The 20,189-nt window shown below is 22.6% G+C and overlaps 5 protein-coding genes across 18 annotated transcripts; 2 read left to right on the top strand and 3 right to left on the bottom strand.

Annotated features, from left to right (window-relative positions):
- The first annotated feature begins 24 nt into the window (after window positions 1–24).
- Window positions 25–3,770, top strand: LOC100870962 (RNA-binding protein RO60). The gene is made up of 8 exons (XM_012493575.3): window positions 25–385; window positions 1,004–1,214; window positions 1,295–1,661; window positions 1,735–1,946; window positions 2,023–2,228; window positions 2,300–2,420; window positions 2,491–2,897; window positions 2,962–3,770. Exons 2-8 carry the CDS (start codon window positions 1,020–1,022, stop codon window positions 3,092–3,094), a joined length of 1,641 nt encoding a protein of 546 aa, XP_012349029.1. The 5' UTR covers window positions 25–385; window positions 1,004–1,019; the 3' UTR covers window positions 3,095–3,770.
- A 3,006-nt stretch (window positions 3,771–6,776) lies between these two features.
- Window positions 6,777–10,626, bottom strand: Hsc70-3 (heat shock protein 70 cognate 3). Its single transcript, XM_012493570.2, has 6 exons — window positions 10,482–10,626; window positions 9,733–9,896; window positions 9,228–9,648; window positions 8,780–9,145; window positions 8,303–8,706; window positions 6,777–8,219 (listed from the first exon to the last, which is right to left on the bottom strand). Exons 2-6 carry the CDS (start codon window positions 9,852–9,854, stop codon window positions 7,565–7,567), a joined length of 1,968 nt encoding a protein of 655 aa, XP_012349024.1. The 5' UTR covers window positions 9,855–9,896; window positions 10,482–10,626; the 3' UTR covers window positions 6,777–7,564.
- A 524-nt stretch (window positions 10,627–11,150) lies between these two features.
- On the bottom strand, window positions 11,151–14,114 carry Pbgs (Porphobilinogen synthase). 8 transcript variants are annotated; one of them, XM_086913832.1, is made up of 6 exons: window positions 14,011–14,114; window positions 13,124–13,319; window positions 12,247–12,394; window positions 11,953–12,172; window positions 11,640–11,872; window positions 11,151–11,563 (listed from the first exon to the last, which is right to left on the bottom strand). In XM_086913832.1, exons 2-6 carry the CDS (start codon window positions 13,273–13,275, stop codon window positions 11,276–11,278), a joined length of 1,041 nt encoding a protein of 346 aa, XP_086769958.1. In that variant the 5' UTR covers window positions 13,276–13,319; window positions 14,011–14,114; the 3' UTR covers window positions 11,151–11,275. The 8 variants fall into 8 exon arrangements, with proteins under 8 accessions (XP_086769958.1, XP_031775963.1, XP_086769957.1 ...); XM_031920103.2 differs by having other exon boundaries at window positions 13,124–13,251; window positions 13,640–14,050; XM_086913831.1 differs by lacking the exon at window positions 14,011–14,114 and adding an exon at window positions 13,640–13,741.
- A 1,117-nt stretch (window positions 14,115–15,231) lies between these two features.
- Window positions 15,232–16,765, bottom strand: LOC100872585 (uncharacterized). Of its 2 annotated transcripts, XM_012493589.3 has the most exons (4): window positions 16,297–16,765; window positions 15,967–16,229; window positions 15,644–15,870; window positions 15,232–15,557 (listed from the first exon to the last, which is right to left on the bottom strand). In XM_012493589.3, exons 1-4 carry the CDS (start codon window positions 16,297–16,299, stop codon window positions 15,454–15,456), a joined length of 597 nt encoding a protein of 198 aa, XP_012349043.1. In that variant the 5' UTR covers window positions 16,300–16,765; the 3' UTR covers window positions 15,232–15,453. The 2 variants fall into 2 exon arrangements, with proteins under 2 accessions (XP_012349043.1, XP_003698682.2); XM_003698634.4 differs by having other exon boundaries at window positions 15,967–16,333.
- Window positions 16,714–20,189, top strand: CkIIbeta (casein kinase II subunit beta). Of its 6 annotated transcripts, none has more exons than XM_012493588.3 (6): window positions 16,714–17,041; window positions 17,119–17,207; window positions 17,650–17,725; window positions 17,979–18,081; window positions 18,149–18,530; window positions 18,668–20,189. In XM_012493588.3, exons 3-6 carry the CDS (start codon window positions 17,654–17,656, stop codon window positions 18,774–18,776), a joined length of 666 nt encoding a protein of 221 aa, XP_012349042.1. In that variant the 5' UTR covers window positions 16,714–17,041; window positions 17,119–17,207; window positions 17,650–17,653; the 3' UTR covers window positions 18,777–20,189. The 6 variants fall into 6 exon arrangements, with proteins under 6 accessions (XP_012349042.1, XP_012349041.1, XP_086769956.1 ...); XM_012493587.3 differs by having other exon boundaries at window positions 16,737–17,041; window positions 18,131–18,530; XM_086913830.1 differs by having other exon boundaries at window positions 16,751–17,041; window positions 17,122–17,207.

The following is a 20,189-nucleotide window of genomic DNA, read 5'->3' as shown; positions in this document are numbered from 1 at the left end:
TTTGGAATCTATAATTTAAAATTTGAATAGCTGTATATATATTAAATACATATATACATGCATCGAATATTCATTATTATTTAGTATAAATATATAAATTATAATGAAAATCATTTAAAAAATATTTTTAAATCTACTCTCTATTAAATTTTTATAAAAAAAAATATATACATAGTATATATTTAAAGAAAAACTTTCATTTTTTTATTATATAAAAAATTCTATTTTAAAATATTTAATTTTGTAGAAGTCAATGAGTTTTTATGTTTTATATTTGACTCAAAATCTATATCATATAACTTCTTCCGTCAGTACGTTTTGTACGTCATAAAACATTGTTCTGCATGATTGTGTTTCGAGTTATTGCTCTTTCGATTAACACAAGGTAATAAGAATTGAATGTACATAATGACATTTTAAAATTTTTTAAATTTCATGCATTCGCATAAGTATTGTATTTATACAACTAATGAATCAAATATGCATTATTTTAAATGTCACATCGCATTTTCATATTACCTTATCAGGACATTTAATAAAACCTGTTACTATGTTCTGTTATACATATATGAAATTTAATTTTTTTTTTTTTTTGAATACAAATAAACAAATAAAAATTTAGAAAAAAATCATATATATAAAATTATTTACAAATGTATATAATTAAATAAAACTGCATATAACTGCATATGTTATTCCAAATTATATTCCAAACATATTAAAAAATAATTATGATATCAAATTTTATGAAATATATTATTTCTTAAACAAAAAGTTATTAAAAATTATATATTTTAAAATATTTTATTAAGGATAATTTCATTGTCTTTCATGTTATATTTTATAATTGCATAAATAAATATGTAACATAAAGTTTACATAATAAATTTTTAATACATTAATTATCAATAAAAAAATTTATTATATTTGTTTAAACAAAATGAAAAAATACTCATCTTTTATATTTTATCTAAATTATATTATATTATATTATATTTTGTAGTATTGTATATTAAGAAATGGCAGTGGATTTGGATCCAAATGATCCTGAAGTACGATTATCACAATTTCTTTATGTTGGAAAAGAATATCCTGATTATCAACCTGGAAATTGGTTTGTTCATAACTACTTTTTGGCTAAAAATGTTCCATCTATTGAAGAATTAGCTGAAAATACAGAAAAACAATTATTACCAATTCAAATTATTATAAAAGTAAAATTCTATTATAAGTATTAAAATAAAATATATATAAATAATTTATGTTAACAATTTAAAAGTTTACTGTTTTATAGGCATTTGAAAATAATCTTGTTCCAAATCCAGAAACATTGGTATTTGCTCTTGCTGTTTGCTGTAGACAAATGAAAAGTGAAAGTTTACGTCATGCAGCGTATGCAATTTTAAATAAAATTTGTGTATTGCCACAACATTTTATTTTATTTATAAAATTTGCTTCTCAAATAAGTAAACAAAAAGAACTTGATGCAACTAACAATTCAAAACATGGATGGGGTCAAGGCTTAAGAAAAGCTGTAAATAATTGGTATTTATCAAAAACACCAATGGAATTAGCAAAGTGTGTTACAAGATATAAAGGCAGATATGGTTGGAAGCATAAAGATATCATAAAATTGTCACATCCTGTACCCAATAATCTTGGTATTTATTTTATTAAAATATTATCATTATATAAATAATTAAATTATTAATTAAATAGTATATTATTAAATAGGGGGAGAAATGATTCTTAAATATATAATACGTGGTTTGGAAGAAATGAAAAAATCATATGGAGAAGATCCTACACTTACAGAAATTTTAGAATATATTGAACATGTTGAAGATTTTAAACACTGTACAGATGAAGTTCGAGCAGCAGGTCTTTTGGAAATGTATAAATTAACGTTAGATCATGTACCTGGACATTTACTAAAATCCAAAGAAGTATTAGCATAATAATCAAAATTCTTAAAAATTGTTAATACATATGATTTCTTATAATAAAATAATTCATTTATAGATTTGGAATGCATTAATACCATCAATGAACTTAAGTCTGCTTTTGACTAATTTGCAAAGAATACATAATCTTAAATTATTAAAACCATCCTCACCAACAGTCTCTAAAATAATAGATCAAATCACTAATGAAGAAAATATTGCTAGAGACAAAGTTCATCCAGCTTTAGTATTGGTTACAATAAGAGATTATGAAAATTCTGGAAAGTGAGTGACAATATTAAGTTATTTTAATGTTATTTTCCTTATATTTTATTAATATTATATAATTTTCAAAGACCATTAACATATGAAAAAAGAAAAATTAAAGAACAATTTGAGAAACCATTACCAATTCCATCTAAGCCAAATTCTAAAATCATTGATGCTCTTTATAAAATGTTGCATCTTTCATTTCTCGTAAGTATAAATTTGTTTATAAAATATTTATATTTATTTATTATATTTTTAAAAAAAGTTTTTAATTTAGCATATACAACCAACTGGTTTACGTTATATGATAACAATTAATATGAACAAAGTAATGATAGAAACACATACTTGGCGTAGTGGTAATATAAATGGTGCAGAAGCAGGATGCATAATTGCACTTGCACTTCTTCGTAGTGAGAAGAATGTCACTATTGCCACATTTAAAAATGTTGGAATTCATGTTATGAATATTGATAAAACAGCTTCTTTTAGTCAAACTATGAAAAGACTACAACAGATGCCTGTTGGAAATGTAAATTTGGGTAAACCAATGTCATGGGCTGCTCATCAGAACAATAAATACGACGTATTTATTAATGTTGTAGATCAAATATTAGAAAAATCTGATGCATCTGAAGAAGCTCTTCAGGCATATAAAACAAAACTTAAACTTGCAAATACAAAGTAAGTCTTTTAAAATTATTTTTTTTTATAAAAATAAATAAGCTAAATATTTACTTATTTTCAGATTAATAAATTGTGCTGTATGCTCTTCATCAACTTATCGCAAACAAAAAATTGACAGAAGTATTTTAACAATTAATGGTTTTGATGCTAGTGTTCCTGTAGTTATACAAGCTTTTGCAAAATCTTTGTTTTAATTATTGTATACATAGCAATTTCTTCTTTGGCAAGCAGTACTAGCTAAACAATTATTACGCTTTTAAAATGACATTAATTTGATTTTTAATTAAGTCTAAAATATTTTTTGTGAGATCATTAATTAAGAAATACTTCGAAATACTTAGATTACAATCAGACTCATAAAATAGTTTTAAATAATTTCTAAATGTTGCTAGTCTGATACTTGTATAACAGTCAGAGCATACACTTGAACCAAGTACTATAAAATTTTTAAATTAGAACTAAAATCACTATCAAAGCATGGCTTTTTTCATATTTGTAAGTATTATAAAAATTGGTAAGTAATTCAAAATTTTTTATTTATCAAAAATTTGCTATGAAAACGAAAAGTATTTTAAAATCATAACATTTGATTATTCAAAAAAAAAATAATATATATTTAAATAATAAATTAAACAAAAAAGATTTTCTTCCATATTGTCTTTGTATTAATATTGTCAATTGACATTAATTAACTTAATATAAAAAAATATTATATTCACAATAAATTAATTTTTTTTCTATTTATTCAAATTTAATATGATGAAACAAAGGATAATTCGATATACAATTATTCTTCATTATGAACTGGTATTTTCTCATTTTAATACTAACACATCGATATTAATAAATATTTATTGCATGTTTTTAGTATTTAGAATGAGCTGTGTAATCTTCATTTTATTTGTTTTTTATTTGTTAGAGAGTGGTCCAATAAATTTTGTAAATATTTACTTAAAAGAATGACATATTGACAAATGAATTAATAATTTACAAGAAAATAAATGTGATACATCTGTGATTATCAATTTGATTATATAGAGAAAAATGTTTGAAATGCTATGGACCACCTTTTATTATTTAGAAAACAATTAAATATTTACTAATTTATTGCTTAATATTTGATATAATTAGTTGCGCAGCTAAAATTAGAATAAGACTGCATATTAGATACAAAACAAGTATCTTAAATAACATAAGATGCATTTTTGACTAATGATAAAAAATACTTTTATTTTAATATTGCCTGCTTATTTCCACTGGTTGATGGTAAAGCTTTCTGTAACATCTTTAATAAGAGATAAATATAATGTGATTTTTAAGATACTTTTTGAAGACTGGTGTGCTTCTGGAAATTCCAATAATTAAAAAAAAAAAGAGAATAGGATGTTGAAAAATTTCCCACTGTGATATGCATTTAGCCCCAAAGAATATAGATTTACATTAGTATAATTTTACTATTATATTTGCCATATCCAAAGTAAATGTGACAAATACTAAATACATTACTAATATAATACTGTGATACAGATTGTTATTGTTCAAACTAGATGAAAAAGTAAGTAAACCAGAGGCGCACCATGTATCTGCTTCATTTGTTAATTAGTATCTATTAGCACATCAATTTTTATTAAAAAATATGACACTATCTAATATATAGATACCTCTGCTTCTTGAATTGCGATCTTTGAATTACCTTTACGAAATCCTTTGATTTTCAAAGTGAAAAAGTTTTTCTTGAGAAATGTTGCAAAAAAGCACGACGTGGATAGATTCTCAGGTTCGACAAATATTTAAATTAAGTGCTTAAATATTCACGTGTTCTTTGCAGCCTACTTGGTAATTCATAGATCGATATTAACTATATATTATAAATTTTAAAATATAATAAAATTTTAATTTCTTATATAAAAAAAATAAGATTTGAACAAAATCATGTTTGTAGTACAGAGAATATTATATTAGAGATTAAATTTTTCCAAAATATATTCTCATTGTAATTTTCAATCTTAGTTGCGCGACATCTTATAAAAACCTTTACGAATTATCAGTTCTTAAAAATAATATTTTTAGATAAATTTTCATAATAGATATTCATGACATTTTATATTGCACTTGAAAAGATTATTTATATATATTAAGCGACTAGATTGTATCATCTTATAAAAGGAATTTCATAATAGATATTCATGATATTTTATATTGCATTTGAAAAGATTATTATTATATATATTAAGCGGCTAGGTTGTCATTTTGTAAAAGAAAAAAAAATAATTTTTTTTACAAAAATACTCTAAAAATAGAAGATAAAACATTTAAACATAGTCGCGCATCTACTTATTATTTACTCTTTATAAATAATAGAACATAACAACTATATTTATATTTGTAGTTGATCATATTCATTGATATCATACAAAGTAATAAATATTAAATATAAAATTTTTATCTGACGATCGAAAAGAAACATTAAAAATATTAAATTTTTAAAATAATCTTAAATTACATTTTATCACTGTCATTTTATAACTGCCATTTTTTATTATGTATTAAATTTCACAATTTTTAATTAACTTGATAACGGTACTAAAACTTATAGCTATTAATATTGGAATTAATCATCATAAAAAAAAATATTAATATTTTTTTAATGTCTTCATTATGATTATAAAGAAAATTTCTTTTCGATCGTATTAAGCATAAATTAGACATGTCATTGTCTATTGTAAGAATACGTCCAAAATATTAAAAAGAAAAAAAATTCATAATATAAGAACAGCGAAGATTACCTAAAAAAAAAATGTGTGAATTAATATTTCTCTTCTAAAGCTCAGGTTGTGCTGTTCTATTTCATGAAAATATGAAAAACAATATATTAAATGTGTTCATGCTAGTTAATAAAAAAAAAAGGAACAAAAAATTCGACATTTCATAATAAACAATATAATGCATGTCAAGATAAAAAAAGATATATAGTATAATATCACATTATCTTGATTGCATTACATATTTCTTATTTAAGCAAAATTAGCTTCCTTATAAAAAAAATGATCTGATATTTCGATCTGAAATATTTAATTTTCATTAGGAAGCACAAATTACTCATTTTATGAATATGTATTCATATAAATATTTTTTAATTATCAAAGTTTGAAAATATATATAACTGTAATATTTTTTAAGATTCAAAAAAAAAAGGAAAAAAAAACTGTAATTGCATTTTTAGTGCTGCACTTTGATGATTCGCAAAAAGAATGTTTAATATTTCTTATAAATCTTTTGAAACAAAAATCAAAAAAACATTAAATTTTATAATTGTATAAAAGAAATAACAAAATATCTCATCTATATATTGAATATATCGATTCACAATAAAACTGCACTAATTATGCACAAAAATTAAATTATTTAATTTGTGAATCATATAGAATGATTATTTTTTGGTCTTATATTTCTTTTATTAAAAAAAAGTACACTAAACTTATATTCATTTGATTATATATAGATATCAGCTATTTATTATTCATTTTGATATCTATTATATTCATAAATGGTTCATTCAAAGAAAATATAAAATCGAATGTGCGATAATTTGTTCTTGTGTTAATTATTTGCGATATGACGTTTTTTATTGTGTGCTTGCGTACGTTGATCGAGAATAGTATTATTATTTTTTAATTCTATCATTATATCTATCATAGTTATTTATCTAAATTATAAAATCAAATTGTAAGCTATTAAAAAAAATCAAAAATTAACTACAAAAGATTCTATTACAAGAAATGGTTGTTATGGAATTTCAATATTGTTTTTGTACCTAAATAGTCTGTAAATGTGAAAAAAGTATTTAGTGACTGGATCGCTCCAACAAACAAAAAATTAGAAAGACAAACAAAAAAATGTTATATTACTATTATTACATTTGTTAATATTATATTTCGATAAAATACACAATAGGCATTTAAAACTAAGAATTAATTCTTTCAATAAATTTTAAACTGTTTTTGTTATAATATTAACATAATATCTTTGAATAAAATTTTTTCTAAATCTATTTCTAGAATATTTTTTTCAAGATACCTGATATATTATAAAAAAAACATATTTATTATGATTTACTGAAAAAATGTTTATTTCCATGATACTGATACATATGACATCATTCATTCACACAGAATTTCTATATTGTACATAGTACGATATAGTTTTTCTACAGGCAGTAATAGTCGCAAGTCATACCCGCTTGCACATTCATTCTTCTTCATACATACATTGCAAAATCTGTAACGCGAATTACACAACTGCTTATTTGATTATATATAATAAAACATACAAAAACAATTAATTCAAATAAATTAACGCGCAGAATCTTATGCGAAAACTAATTAAGCTATTCTCAGCAATAAAATTTCTTCAATTAAATGTACGTTTTTTTCATCAAGAAGATCGAGATGACTATTACTGATAAATTCATTACAGAACAATACACAGAATGATTTCCACAACTATGTACTGTTTACCTCTGATAACTTAATGAATAACAAACGTTCGTCGATCAGTCTTTTTATACTCGACGTATCAACGACGTATTAATCTCTGCAATATTGCATGAGACTGTGTTAATTCAGTCTAAATTAGGACGAATACATGTATTGATCATTTCTTAGTTAAAGCTCATCTTTCAGATCTTCATCATCTCCACCAGTTGGTGGAACTCCACCACCTGCACCTTGATACAATTTGGCAATAATAGGCTGAACAATATCTGTTAGCTCTTTTTTTTGTTTCTTATATTCTTCTGGATCAGTGTCTGCATTTTCTTCTAGCCATTTAATTTTTTCATCAATAGCTTCTTCCATTTTTGCCTTGTCGGAATCGCTAACTTTTGAACCAAGTTTTTCTTTATCGGCCAATTGATTTTTCAAGGAATATGCATACGATTCGAGTTCGTTACGTGCTTCTACTCGTTCTTTTAATTTTTTATCGTCATCTGCAAATTTCTCTGCATCCTTTATCATTCTTTCTATATCATCAGGAGTAAGGCGATTTTGATCATTAGTAATAACAATTTTTTCACGGTTTCCAGTTCCTTTATCCTCAGCAGATACTTGAAGAATTCCATTAGCATCGATTTCGAAAGTAACTTCAATTTGTGGTATTCCTCGTGGTGCTGGTGGAATGCCAGTAAGATCAAATTTACCAAGAGGATGATTGTCTTTTGTCATTGGACGTTCGCCTTCGTATACTTGAATAGTTACTGTATGTTGGTTGTCTGATGCAGTAGAAAAGATTTGTGATTTTTTCGTCGGAATTACAGTATTTCTATAAAAAAATACAATTATTTATTTATATAAATAAAATGTAATATAATATATAAATGAAAAATATAAAAAATATTTGTTTACCTTGGAATAAGCTTAGTCATTACCCCTCCAACAGTTTCAATACCCATAGTAAGTGGATTGACATCCAGAAGTACAATAGCATCTGTATCTTGTTCTCCAGAAAGTACTCCTGCTTGTACAGCAGCACCATATGCAACAGCTTCGTCAGGGTTAATACCTCGTGATGGTTCTTTACCACCAAAGAATTCTTTAACTAATTGTTGAACTTTAGGAATTCTAGTAGAACCTCCAACAAGTACAATTTCATCTACATCTTTTTTATTCATATCAGAATCTTCCAAAACTTTCTGTACAGGTTTCAAGGTACTACGGAAAAGATCCATATTCAACTCTTCAAATTTGGCACGTGTTAAAGTCTCAGAAAAGTCTTCACCTTCGAAGAAAGATTCAATTTCGATCCTCACCTATGACAGAATAATTATATACAAATTATAAAAATATTATATATGGTTATCATTTTCATAAAATGAAACATACTTGATGGCTAACACTGAGTGCCCTTTTAGCTTTCTCAACTTCACGACGTAATTTTTGTAATGTTCTACTATCTTTACGAATATCTTTGCCTTTTTTCTTTTTATATAATTTCGTAAAATGATCCATCACGCGTAAATCGAAATCTTCACCACCTAAATGAGTATCACCATTCGTTGCCACAACTTCAAATACTCCATTATCAATTGTAAGTAAACTGACATCAAAAGTACCACCACCTAAATCAAAAACTAATACATTTTTTTCTCCATCTTTTTTATCTAAACCATAAGCAATTGCAGCAGCTGTGGGTTCATTAATGATTCTCATAACAACAAGTCCAGAAATAGTTCCTGCATCTTTAGTAGCCTAAATAAAAATAATTACTTACTTAGTAAATATTTTCAAAATTAAATCTAAGTTTTTTTTAAAATATATATTTTATATTTACTTGTCTTTGTGCATCATTAAAATAAGCTGGTACAGTGACCACAGCATGAGTAACTTTTTTGCCTAAATATGCTTCTGCTGTTTCTTTCATTTTACCAAGTACCATAGCAGAAATTTCTTCAGGTGCAAATACCTTTTCTTCACCATTAATTACCATTCTTATATGCGGTTTACTATTCTTTTCAATTACTTTAAATGGAAAGGATTTAATATCACGTTGTACAGTAGGATCTGACCATTCTCTACCAATTAATCGTTTGGCATCAAAAACTGTATTTTCAGGATTTGTAGTCAATTGATTCTTTGCAGCATCTCCAATTAATCGTTCACCATCAGCAGTAAATGCCACATAAGATGGTGTAATTCTATTTCCTTGATCATTAGCTATAATTTCTGCTCTTCCATTTTTATAAACTCCAACACTAAAATAATAAATTATTTTAAGATTATAAATATTTTTCTTTATTAAATATGCATATGTATTTATATAATTTAAATTTATTTACCAAGAATATGTTGTGCCTAAATCAATTCCAATAACAGTTCCAATATCTTCTTTCTGTTTTTCTTCTTTTGCAAAAGCAAAAGTTATTAAGCCTAATAAAAATAGAACTTTAACTCCTTTCATTTTTTCATATAAATGATTTTTTGTAAAATGAATATAGAATTCCTGAAATTTATATTTTAAATAATTATAATATATAATATCTATAGTAACATTCTATTTTAACATTTGTTTTGTAAATACTTAATAAAAAATATAGCAATCTTAAGCCATATTTTATACATAGAAAATTTTAATACTGACATGCAAAGTAATAAAAATTATCATATACGATTAATATATAATAATTAAAAAATTAAATATCATGTAAACAATGAAAGAAAATATTTTTATTTATAATATGATTAATAAAAAAATTAAAATAAATCATTTTGGAATAACTAATTTTGATGAACATATTCCGATATGTACGTACAAAGAATATTCTTTCAAATTATGATAAAAATTAATTAAAATTAAAATATTTTGTATAATAATTACATTTAATATATTTTACAAACATTTAAAAGAAATTCTTTCACTTTGGATAAAAAATGAACTCCAATTTCATATCAAGACGTGGCAAATAACGAAATATTCTTTGCGTTTATATCAAATTCTAAACATAATACTTTTTTCAATTTATTAATAATTATTTATATAACTTTATATAATTTAAATAATTTTGTTTATATCACATTTGTTACTTACCAAATTAAAATATATAAGTATATCCCTTTTTATTATTTTTTTTTTTTATAAGTAAAAAACTTTGTTACTCTCAGCACGACTTCGACGAATAATACGAACAACTAGGAATGACTGACTACAGAGATCTTAGTACCGGGATATTAACAAGGTGAATTCGTCGTGGCTTATGTTGATTGGTCCCAAAGTATCCGTACTAAAGGAAACATACGTTTTCATTGGTTGAACTACATATAGTTGGCTACTATCGATAGGCCCACGTCACAACGATACCATACTTCTGGAAATTTCTAATATTCTTACTATTGGAGGAATTAATGCAGAGAAAGGTTCATAATACGTAAAGATAAATTTATCCATTTATTATCATTATCGCATCTTGAGAAAATATTCATATATTTTTTAATTACTTCTAATTATTTGTTAAAATATATATCATTTTTTATTAAATTTTTTATAAAAAGCTCATAAAATTATTAATTTTTTCTCAAAAGCATCAGAAATAGAAAATAATAATTATTTAATTTGATAATTTTATTATTTAGACTAAAAAATATAAAAATCAAAATTATTTTTCTTTTAACACAATTATTTCGATTTTTTGTTAAATCATCTGATACAATATGATGAAATATAATAGGATTTAATTAATTATATAATTTAATAATGTCATTATTTTCCGATATATTTTTATTTTAATCATGAAATTTTTTTATATCAATTTCAAGAAATAATAAATAATAAAATTTATAAATATATTTTATTTCCTACACCAAATATTAATCACATTAATGATGCTAATATTTGCTTTTTGGTTGCAACATATCTAATATTAATGGTGTAAAATATGTTATAATACAATCAGCACCTGCTCTTCTCATTGATAAAAGAACTTCTTTTAAAACATTTTCTAAATTTATTGCACCATTTTGAGCACCATGATAAAGCATAGCATATTCTCCTGAAACTTGATATACAAACATCGGATATTCTGGATGTGCATCTTTTGTATGTCTAACAACATCCAAGTAAGGTAATCCTGGTTTTACTATAAGCATATCAGCTCCTTCAGCAACATCTCTAGCCTAAAGAAAAAATGTATTTTAAATATTAAAAAATATAATAGAAAATTAACAATTTTAAAAACTCAATAATACTAACAGCTGCTCTAGCAGCTAATCCATTACTTCCTGGTGGTAATTGATAACATTTTCTATCTCCAAATTTAGGTGCAGATTGTGAAGCATCTCTAAAAGGTCCATAAAATCCTGATGCAAATTTCACTGCATAAGATAAAACTGCAACTTTATTCATTAATCCAGTTGCTGCTAATTTTTTTTTTATTGCACCTATTCTTCCATCCATCATATCTGATGGTGCAACAATTTGAGCTCCTTTATTAAATATATTTTTAAATATATAATATTTAATATCATAAATATATATTACTTATATATAAAAGATATAATTTTACCAGCTTTTGCATATGCAAGAGCAATTTCAGAAATTCGTTCAATACTAGCTTTATTATTTATACTTTCATCTTCATTTAAAATTCCACAATGGCCATGAATAGTATAAGGACATAAGCATACATCACATGCTATTAATAAATTTGGAAACCATTCCCTTATTAATGGTACAGCTTTAATAATAGGATTTTTTATACTATCTGCATTACTTCCAATATGATCCTATTAAAAATATTACTTTTTATTTATTACATTACAATTTTATTACATTTTTTAAATTTTCTTATAAGAGTTACCTTTTTTAGATGTTTTGATACTCCAAATAATAATATTGATTGCAATCCTTTTAAAACCAATGGTTGTAACATTTTTCGCAAATGATTAATACCATATCGATAAACACCTGGCATACTAGAAATTGGTTCCTTAGCATCTTGTTCATCACTATAAAAATATTTCTTTTATATAAAAAAATTTAAGAATTAATTTTACAAATTAAACTCATAATTTTTAATTTTAAAAAATGTGATTTATAAAATTTTTGTAATTATTATATTTTTTTTATATATTCATATACAAATATATAAAAAATAATATTTAAGAAATTATTTTACTAATTAGTTTAAAATAAAAAGAAATTATTTTATATAAAATCTAAAAATAGATATATTAAATACTTTCAAACATAAGTAATACATATATAGTAACAAAATTGTAAGTTTTTACTATTTTTTTATAATTATTTTATTCAATATATTCAAATAATTATTAAAGATAAAAATTCGTAAATATTTATTATATTATAATAAATTTTTCTTGTTTATGATCTTATAATAAAATTATAATTATAATATATATATTATATTATAATAGAATAATAGAGAATTATTTTTATTATAAAATAGTTTTATAATAAAAAAATAAATACTAATTCGAAAATAATATTCCTTCAAAATTCACCAATTTGAAATATTTTCGTATATTTAATGTTTATTTTTTACATTGTAAAGAGAATTCTATTATAATCTAAAACTACAAATAACAAATATTACATAATAAATATTTGTAAATTTCATCTTCTTAGAACTTGTTTATTGATTAAAATAATTATAAACATGTAAGAAGTTTATTATACATATACATATATCTAAATGATAACATAATTTTACTTACGAGATGAAGATGGGATACATAAGAGTATTAACCGTAATTTCTACATTTGGCGATTGCCATTGTCGTAAAACAGGATGAAAAATACTACTGTGAAGAGTATGTTTTGCTTCTACTTCTTCCATTTTATTCTTGAAATATGATTCTTTATTCATTTTAGATTTCGTATATTTTATATACGATATAACCTAACCTATATCTTTTTCATAATGTAAAGAAGCTTTCGTCTATATATATATATATATATATATATATATATATATATATATATATATATATATATATATATATATATATATTCATTTTATTATTCTATATCTCTCTTATTTTAAATATTATATAATTAACGTTTTATTATTTTTTATATATAAATAAATAGAAAATAATTATAATAATTTTATTCATAAACTTATGATATAAATGAAAATAAATTAAAAATTAATAATATTATATACAAATAAAAATTTCTTATATTTTAATTGTTTATATTTAATAATTAAAAATAATTAAACAACTTACATAAAGTTTTTCTGTTACGAACTGTATATCTTCTAAAGATAGAACTATATTTTAAATTGCAAATTAAATTGTTTATCAGCATGATAAGCTAAAAAAATAACGGCAAATGAAAAATGAAAAATTTGATAGGATTTTTTAAATAAATGGATTTGTTATTATTATTCAAAAATTATTTAAATAATAATATATATATTTATATATATATATTAAAACTAAATTTATATAATATATATTTAAAATAGCTATAATATATATAAATATAATTTATATTATATATATTTAAAATAACTATATAAAGAATTAACTAAAAAAGCTCTTTTATAAAAATTATAATCATGATATGCTGCTTTATAAAAACCGTTTTATCATACAAAGTTATTTGAACTAATGAGCTACAAAGCTTCACTATATAATAGATCTATTATTTGATCATTGCTCTTATTGACAAAATTAAATTTTAAAAAATTTTATTACTAAAATTTAATTATATTAATATTAATTAGTATTTATTTTATTAATTTAATTAATATTATTATAATTATGTAAAATAATATATGTATATATTATATATTATTATTATAAATAGAAGTTTATTGATATTATTACTTAATATATTATATTATTATATATTATTATATATTATATATTATTATATATTATATATTATTATATTATATATAATTTCATTACTAATTTTCGTATTTATTTTTTTTCTCCCAAAAAAGCTATTAATTATTAAAAATTAAAGATTTTGATTAAAAAAATAAAAATATAATTTCATTTTAATATATATGGTTATTATATATATATAAATAATATAATAATTATTATATTCATTATAATAAATTTATTTATATATAATGAAATGATTTTTAAAAATATAATATAATTTTTACCATAAAATAGATTTATCATAAAATAGACATTTTTATATTTTTTTGTGTTTTCTTACTACATTCATTATTTTTGCATGTTATATATATTTTATTGTAAAATTATATGTAATATCTTAAATTTACAATGTAATGTTAAACTAAAATAATGAATTACAATTGAATTAAATTAAATGTACAAGAATGCATATAAAAATAATATTAATAAAAATAATTTTTAACATCTTAGTTACGAAGTCAAAGTAAAACTCAGATTTAGAACATAGAACAAAGAAAATATTAATATTAATAATTATTTTTATAAAATTTTCATAAAAATTGCTATTTTACTTGATTTAGTAAATTCTTATGATATCCTAATATTTTTATGAATAATTAATTTTATTTTTTATATTAATAGTTGTATAATGTAATATTGTTTACAGAAATATGCTAAATTATGTCCAAATTATTCAATTATGATTGAAAAAATAGATGGATGTAACAAAATGAAATGTATTCATTGCAATGCTTATTTTTATTGGCTTTATAAATCACTTAGAACAACAAAAAATGCATATGATCATTTTTTAACTGATAATAATTGTTACAAACAATTATTTGAAAAAATATTTAAAGAAAATAATTAATTATAATGTAATAAGGAAAAATATATACTTTTGGATCAAAAACTTATATATAAAAAATGAATTTCAAGTATTTTTGATTAAAAAAATATAAATATATTAAAATATTTTTTTTAATATATTAATTTACTATAAATTATACATAACAAATAATTAATTTAAGTATAAAATATATAAAATATTACAAAATATTATTGTATAAAATATTTAAATAAAATAATACTTTACTTATTAACAAACAATATAATATAATATTATATATTAACTATTTTTAATAATATAAACATTTGATGATTTAAGCATCTCTTGGCATATGAACTTCAACAGTAGCTTCTGTTATTAATTGGTCTGCGACAACAGAAACTGTTGATTCATGTCTCTGATTATGTATTATGTTATCTAAAAATTATATAATAGTACTAAAATATTATAATATCATTTCTAACAAATCTATTTGAAAAAAACAAACATATTTGAAATCTTACCTGCACATTCTTTATCACAGTCTAGTAATATTTGTCTTTTATAAAATCGTTTCATGTTAAGTTCTATAAGTTGTGGACCAAATATCCAATATCCAAGGCACGCTCCCAGCACAATAGTAATAGTGATATATACATTATATGTCATAACAGCTAACATTAAAAGATAACCAAGAAATGTATGTACAAACCAATGAAATATTTGGAAACTCCATATACACCATTGTATACTAACAAAATAATATATAATATTAATCTATAATAATAATAGTTTGTTTCTAATTTAAAAATTTGTAAGTTATATAAATTATTAATAGAAATAATACCAATGTAAAGAAATTTTTGTTCTAATGTTATTTGAGGATATTTTAGATAACAAACAAGAATTCTCTGATATTGAGCTTTGTTTCTGTAAAAGGCTTACTGTATTTTGTTGTAACTTGATTTGTAAAATTTTCATACCCTCATATAATATTGCAATTGCAAATAAACCTAAACAAGTACAAAAAAAACTGAAAATTGTAGTAATATTGTATCCTGGTAAAAAAAAATTGTCTAAATTGTTTCCAAACCAAAACCACATATGCATCTATAAACAAATAGATTAATACTTCATAATATTAATAAAAAAAATATAACTATAGGATTATACGCACCATAATTAATTTTATTCTATACTTCCATATAATGAATTTTAAAATAATTATTCGAAATGATAAGAATTGTAGATAAAATTGTTTTTTACATTCTAAATAGCACCTAGCTTTACCTAATTATTTACTAATGATTTAACTGTACATTTTAATTATTTACATTATTTAATTTTATAAATAATTGTAACACTTTTATATGATTATAATTTTTTATTTTGATTATAAATTTATAATGTATAATAAAAATATCAATTTTATGAAATCAATTTTATCTAGTTCACAATATATTTTCAAGAAATATAAATAATATATAAAATATCGTATAAAACTTGAATATAGTAGTATAAGTTCATATATAATAAATGACCATTTTGTAATTAAATATAAAACACAATTGTAACATAAAACACAATTGTATCTAGTGAGTTTGTTAACTTTATGTTGTTTAAAGTTGCTAGGATACAGATCATGTGATACTATATAATATGCATATCACTTTTAAATCTTTTTGATTGTCAAACAAGTTTTCAACAAATCCAAAGAAAAAATAGAAAAATGGTGTGACCATCTATATTGTTTTTAAATAAATATTATTAAAATAAAATATAGGAAATTTGTGGCTAAAGTAGTGTATTGGAAATACATTGATCGTTCATTGGTCAACGAAGTAGAGAAAAAATTGTTTATAAAAATACGTATAAAAATTTAATTAAAATCATTATTATAAATATTAATATTCAATAGACAGGTACTAAAATTTTGTTAGAACTATATAAAAAATTTTTTAATTAAAAATATTTAAATAAAAGAAAAATTTATAAAAAGAAGCCGGAAGGTGGCGGATAGAATAAGGGTACGACAGCGCTATCTACATCATTGGGACGAGCAAGCGTGGCTAATCAAAGCACCAAAAGGTAAGCCGTAAAGGCTGTTTATTTTTGGGTTTTCATTCGTCCTACAAGGTTTTTTCTCGAGTAATGTGCTTCCTGGCTGTGTCGGACTGTACATCGTGTTTGAAAATCAGTTGACGAAGCAGCAATGACCACGGAAACGTAGGTGAACTGCCGGATAGGCTGTAACGTCGAGCATCTTGCCTAGTAAAGTGAAAACTCCATTTGCTCCCCTCACTCTCAGCTCCGCATACCTAGCCTTTCGTTGGCGCCTTTCTAACCAATTGCCAGGCGTACACTAAGCACTGACGTCGTATATATGTGTGCATAATATACGGAGATTCGAGAACTTTTTTGCGCACGTACCTTTACGCATTATATACGAATCCTGCGCTCTTTTATCGCGGTGATCACTTTTACTCTATATATCGATAGAAAAATATTTCTTCCATTTTTTTATTCATAGGAAAATGAGCAGTTCTGAGGAGGTATCCTGGATTTCGTGGTTTTGCAATCTCAGGGGAAATGAATTTTTTTGTGAAGTAAGTATTTTCTTGTACCATAATATTTGATTTTAATTATACATATTTTAACATACCTCATTTTTCTGTAATTAAAGATTTTGAAATCGTTGATTTAAATGAATTTCATTTCATTACAATTTTCTATAATGTTTTGTTTTTAAATAATATTAAACGATACTTAAATTATAAAATTTGATAATTTTGTATAAGTATAATTTCATGTATTATAAATAATAATAATTTATAATTATTAATTACAATATTTCTATAGGTTGATGAAGATTATATCCAGGATAAGTTTAATTTAACCGGACTAAATGAACAAGTACCACATTATAGGCAAGCATTAGATATGATTCTTGATCTTGAACCTGGTAAATATATTATTTATACCTTGCCAGAAAATATCAAAGTACTTTTAAGCTTGTTTTTATTCTGTAGATGATGAATTGGATGGCCATCCAAACCAATCTGAATTAATTGAACAAGCAGCAGAATTACTTTATGGATTAATTCATGCACGTTACATTCTTACTAATCGTGGCATTGCTCAAATGATTGAAAAATATCAGTCCGGAGATTTCGGTTATTGTCCACGTGTATATTGTGAATCCCAACCTATGTTGCCTCTGGGTCTTAGTGATGTTCCTGGAGAAGCAATGGTTAAAAGTTATTGTCCCAAATGTATGGATGTTTATACACCAAAAAGCTCTAGACATCATCATACAGATGGAGCATATTTTGGAACAGGATTTCCCCATATGCTTTTCATGGTTCATCCAGAATATAGACCCAAACGTCCAACAAATCAGTTTGTACCTAGGTAAGTTGAAATAAAAAATAATTTTCATTTTTAAAAATTTTTGCAAAAATCATATAAAAATTTGTTTGAATCTTAAAATAATAACAAATTTATATTTCTAATAAAATTATATAAAACAAAAAATGATCTTTTTACAGGTTATATGGCTTTAAAATTCATCCTCTAGCATATCAGTTTCAACAACAATCTGCATCAACATTTAAAGCACCATTGCGAGCTGTTAATTATAATAATGGAAAACGTTAAGAATATTGCAACATAGTCTAGAACATTTTTTCATTACTTAAAATACAATTCCTAATTTCGTCCCTAAGGATTAAATAAAATATTATTTTTTATATTGATCTTTACACATTTTAGCAAGGCGCTGAAATACCAATCGTTTTGTTTGATCATTTTATAACTAAAAGTTTGAATATGGCATTCGATACTTTTCGGATTTTTCCACGGTATTTATATGCCGAAAAGATTAAAGAGTGGTATATCAAACTGCCAATGTTTACTAAGCGCCATGTTCATTTTTATTTCAGCTTTAGTAACAATTTTCTTTTTGTTAAAAATCATATTTGTATTGTTATATAAATTCTGGTCGAAGTGAAATAACAAAAATGAAATACATACAAAACATAATTACTAGGGACTAAAGATGCAAAATAATGATGAAGTATATGTGTTTAAATGTTTTGCATCTTCGTGAATGCTTCCTAGTAATTCCTAGAAGACAAATGAAGATCGATCTCGAAATAGAGAAGCAAGTAGCAACGAATATCGATCGTTTTTTTAATAAAAAAAAAAAACGATACATAAATTAATTAATTTGTTAAATATAATTTAATTTAAATCTTAAGTAAGCTACAAAAAAGCAATTTATTTATACATAATTTACCTTAATAAAAACTAAGCTCAGATAAACAGAGTATAAAGCAAATTTAAAAGTAAAGACTGCATATTATTCTATAAAATCTTGTTTTTTACTGCAATTCTTTGAAAATGTATTATATGCAATTTTTAGTGACCAGAAACAAAATTCCAGAAATTCTCTAAGTATGATATATATTACAAATAATAATATAATAATGCATATTTTAATATAGTACAATAAAATTGTTTTTCTTTATTATGATTATTACAAGTGTTCAAAATTTGTATTAAACCAAATAAGTTATGTATTTTTAAACTTAATAATTTTTTTAAACAAATATATTTAAACTAAATTAAAATTATTTAAAAATAAGATGCATAAAAGGAAAAAAAGGACAATATTTTTCATTTTATTATATATATTCTGAATATTTTAGATATGTATATTCTCACATTTTTTCAATATCGATTTTCAACATTGTATATTTATCTACTTTAATAATTGCATACAAATTTTAAATTCATTGTAAAATATGAAATTTCAAAATAGTTAATTTTTAAATTTTTAGAAAAGTAAAATTTATTCATAAAATATAAGCATTTATAATATTTAAAAAATATGTATTAGTAAAAAAAATTGTATTTTATGTTAAAATCAATGATTGTTTTTCAGTCATCTATTATATATCATACACTTTCAATTTATTGTCAAATATAAATATAAGTCATTGTAATATAACATAACACACTGTAACATGTCATTATGTAAAATATTAAAAAACATTATTTTTATGTTAA

The sequence above is a fragment of the Apis florea genome, unplaced genomic scaffold, assembly GCF_048593485.1.
Source record: "Apis florea isolate Af1SG1 unplaced genomic scaffold, ASM4859348v1 contig_3517_pilon, whole genome shotgun sequence".
In the NCBI taxonomy this organism is placed as follows: Eukaryota; Metazoa; Arthropoda; class Insecta; order Hymenoptera; family Apidae; genus Apis; species Apis florea.
The sequence above is the reverse complement of the archived record's forward strand: the minus strand, read 5'-3'. Positions and strand labels throughout refer to the sequence as shown.

Bases quoted from the DNA above. Each gene is read 5' to 3' on its own strand.
- LOC100870962 (XM_012493575.3), top strand. From the start codon at position 1,020: ATGGCAGTGGATTTGGATCCAAATGATCCTGAAGTACGATTATCACAA. The intron at 1,662-1,734 runs GTATTTATTTTA...ATTATTAAATAG, and splicing joins TCCTGTACCCAATAATCTTG to GGGGAGAAATGATTCTTAAA. The intron at 1,947-2,022 runs GTATTAGCATAA...ATTCATTTATAG, and splicing joins ATTTACTAAAATCCAAAGAA to ATTTGGAATGCATTAATACC.
- Hsc70-3 (XM_012493570.2), bottom strand. From the start codon at position 9,854: ATGAAAGGAGTTAAAGTTCTATTTTTATTAGGCTTAATAACTTTTGCT. The intron at 9,649-9,732 runs GTAAATAAATTT...TTATTATTTTAG, and splicing joins TTAGGCACAACATATTCTTG to TGTTGGAGTTTATAAAAATG. The intron at 9,146-9,227 runs GTAAATATAAAA...ATTTTTATTTAG, and splicing joins TTAATGATGCACAAAGACAA to GCTACTAAAGATGCAGGAAC.
- Pbgs (XM_086913832.1), bottom strand. From the start codon at position 13,275: ATGAATAAAGAATCATATTTCAAGAATAAAATGGAAGAAGTAGAAGCA. The intron at 12,173-12,246 runs GTAACTCTTATA...TATTTTTAATAG, and splicing joins TATCAAAACATCTAAAAAAG to GATCATATTGGAAGTAATGC. The intron at 11,564-11,639 runs GTTAGTATTATT...TTTTTTCTTTAG, and splicing joins GATTAGCTGCTAGAGCAGCT to GCTAGAGATGTTGCTGAAGG.
- LOC100872585 (XM_012493589.3), bottom strand. The intron at 15,871-15,966 runs GTATTATTTCTA...TTATTTTGTTAG, and splicing joins ACAAAAATTTCTTTACATTG to TATACAATGGTGTATATGGA. The intron at 15,558-15,643 runs GTAAGATTTCAA...TATAATTTTTAG, and splicing joins CTGTGATAAAGAATGTGCAG to ATAACATAATACATAATCAG.
- CkIIbeta (XM_012493586.3), top strand. The intron at 18,082-18,130 runs GTAAATATATTA...AGTACTTTTAAG, and splicing joins GATTCTTGATCTTGAACCTG to CTTGTTTTTATTCTGTAGAT. The intron at 18,531-18,667 runs GTAAGTTGAAAT...ATCTTTTTACAG, and splicing joins ACAAATCAGTTTGTACCTAG to GTTATATGGCTTTAAAATTC.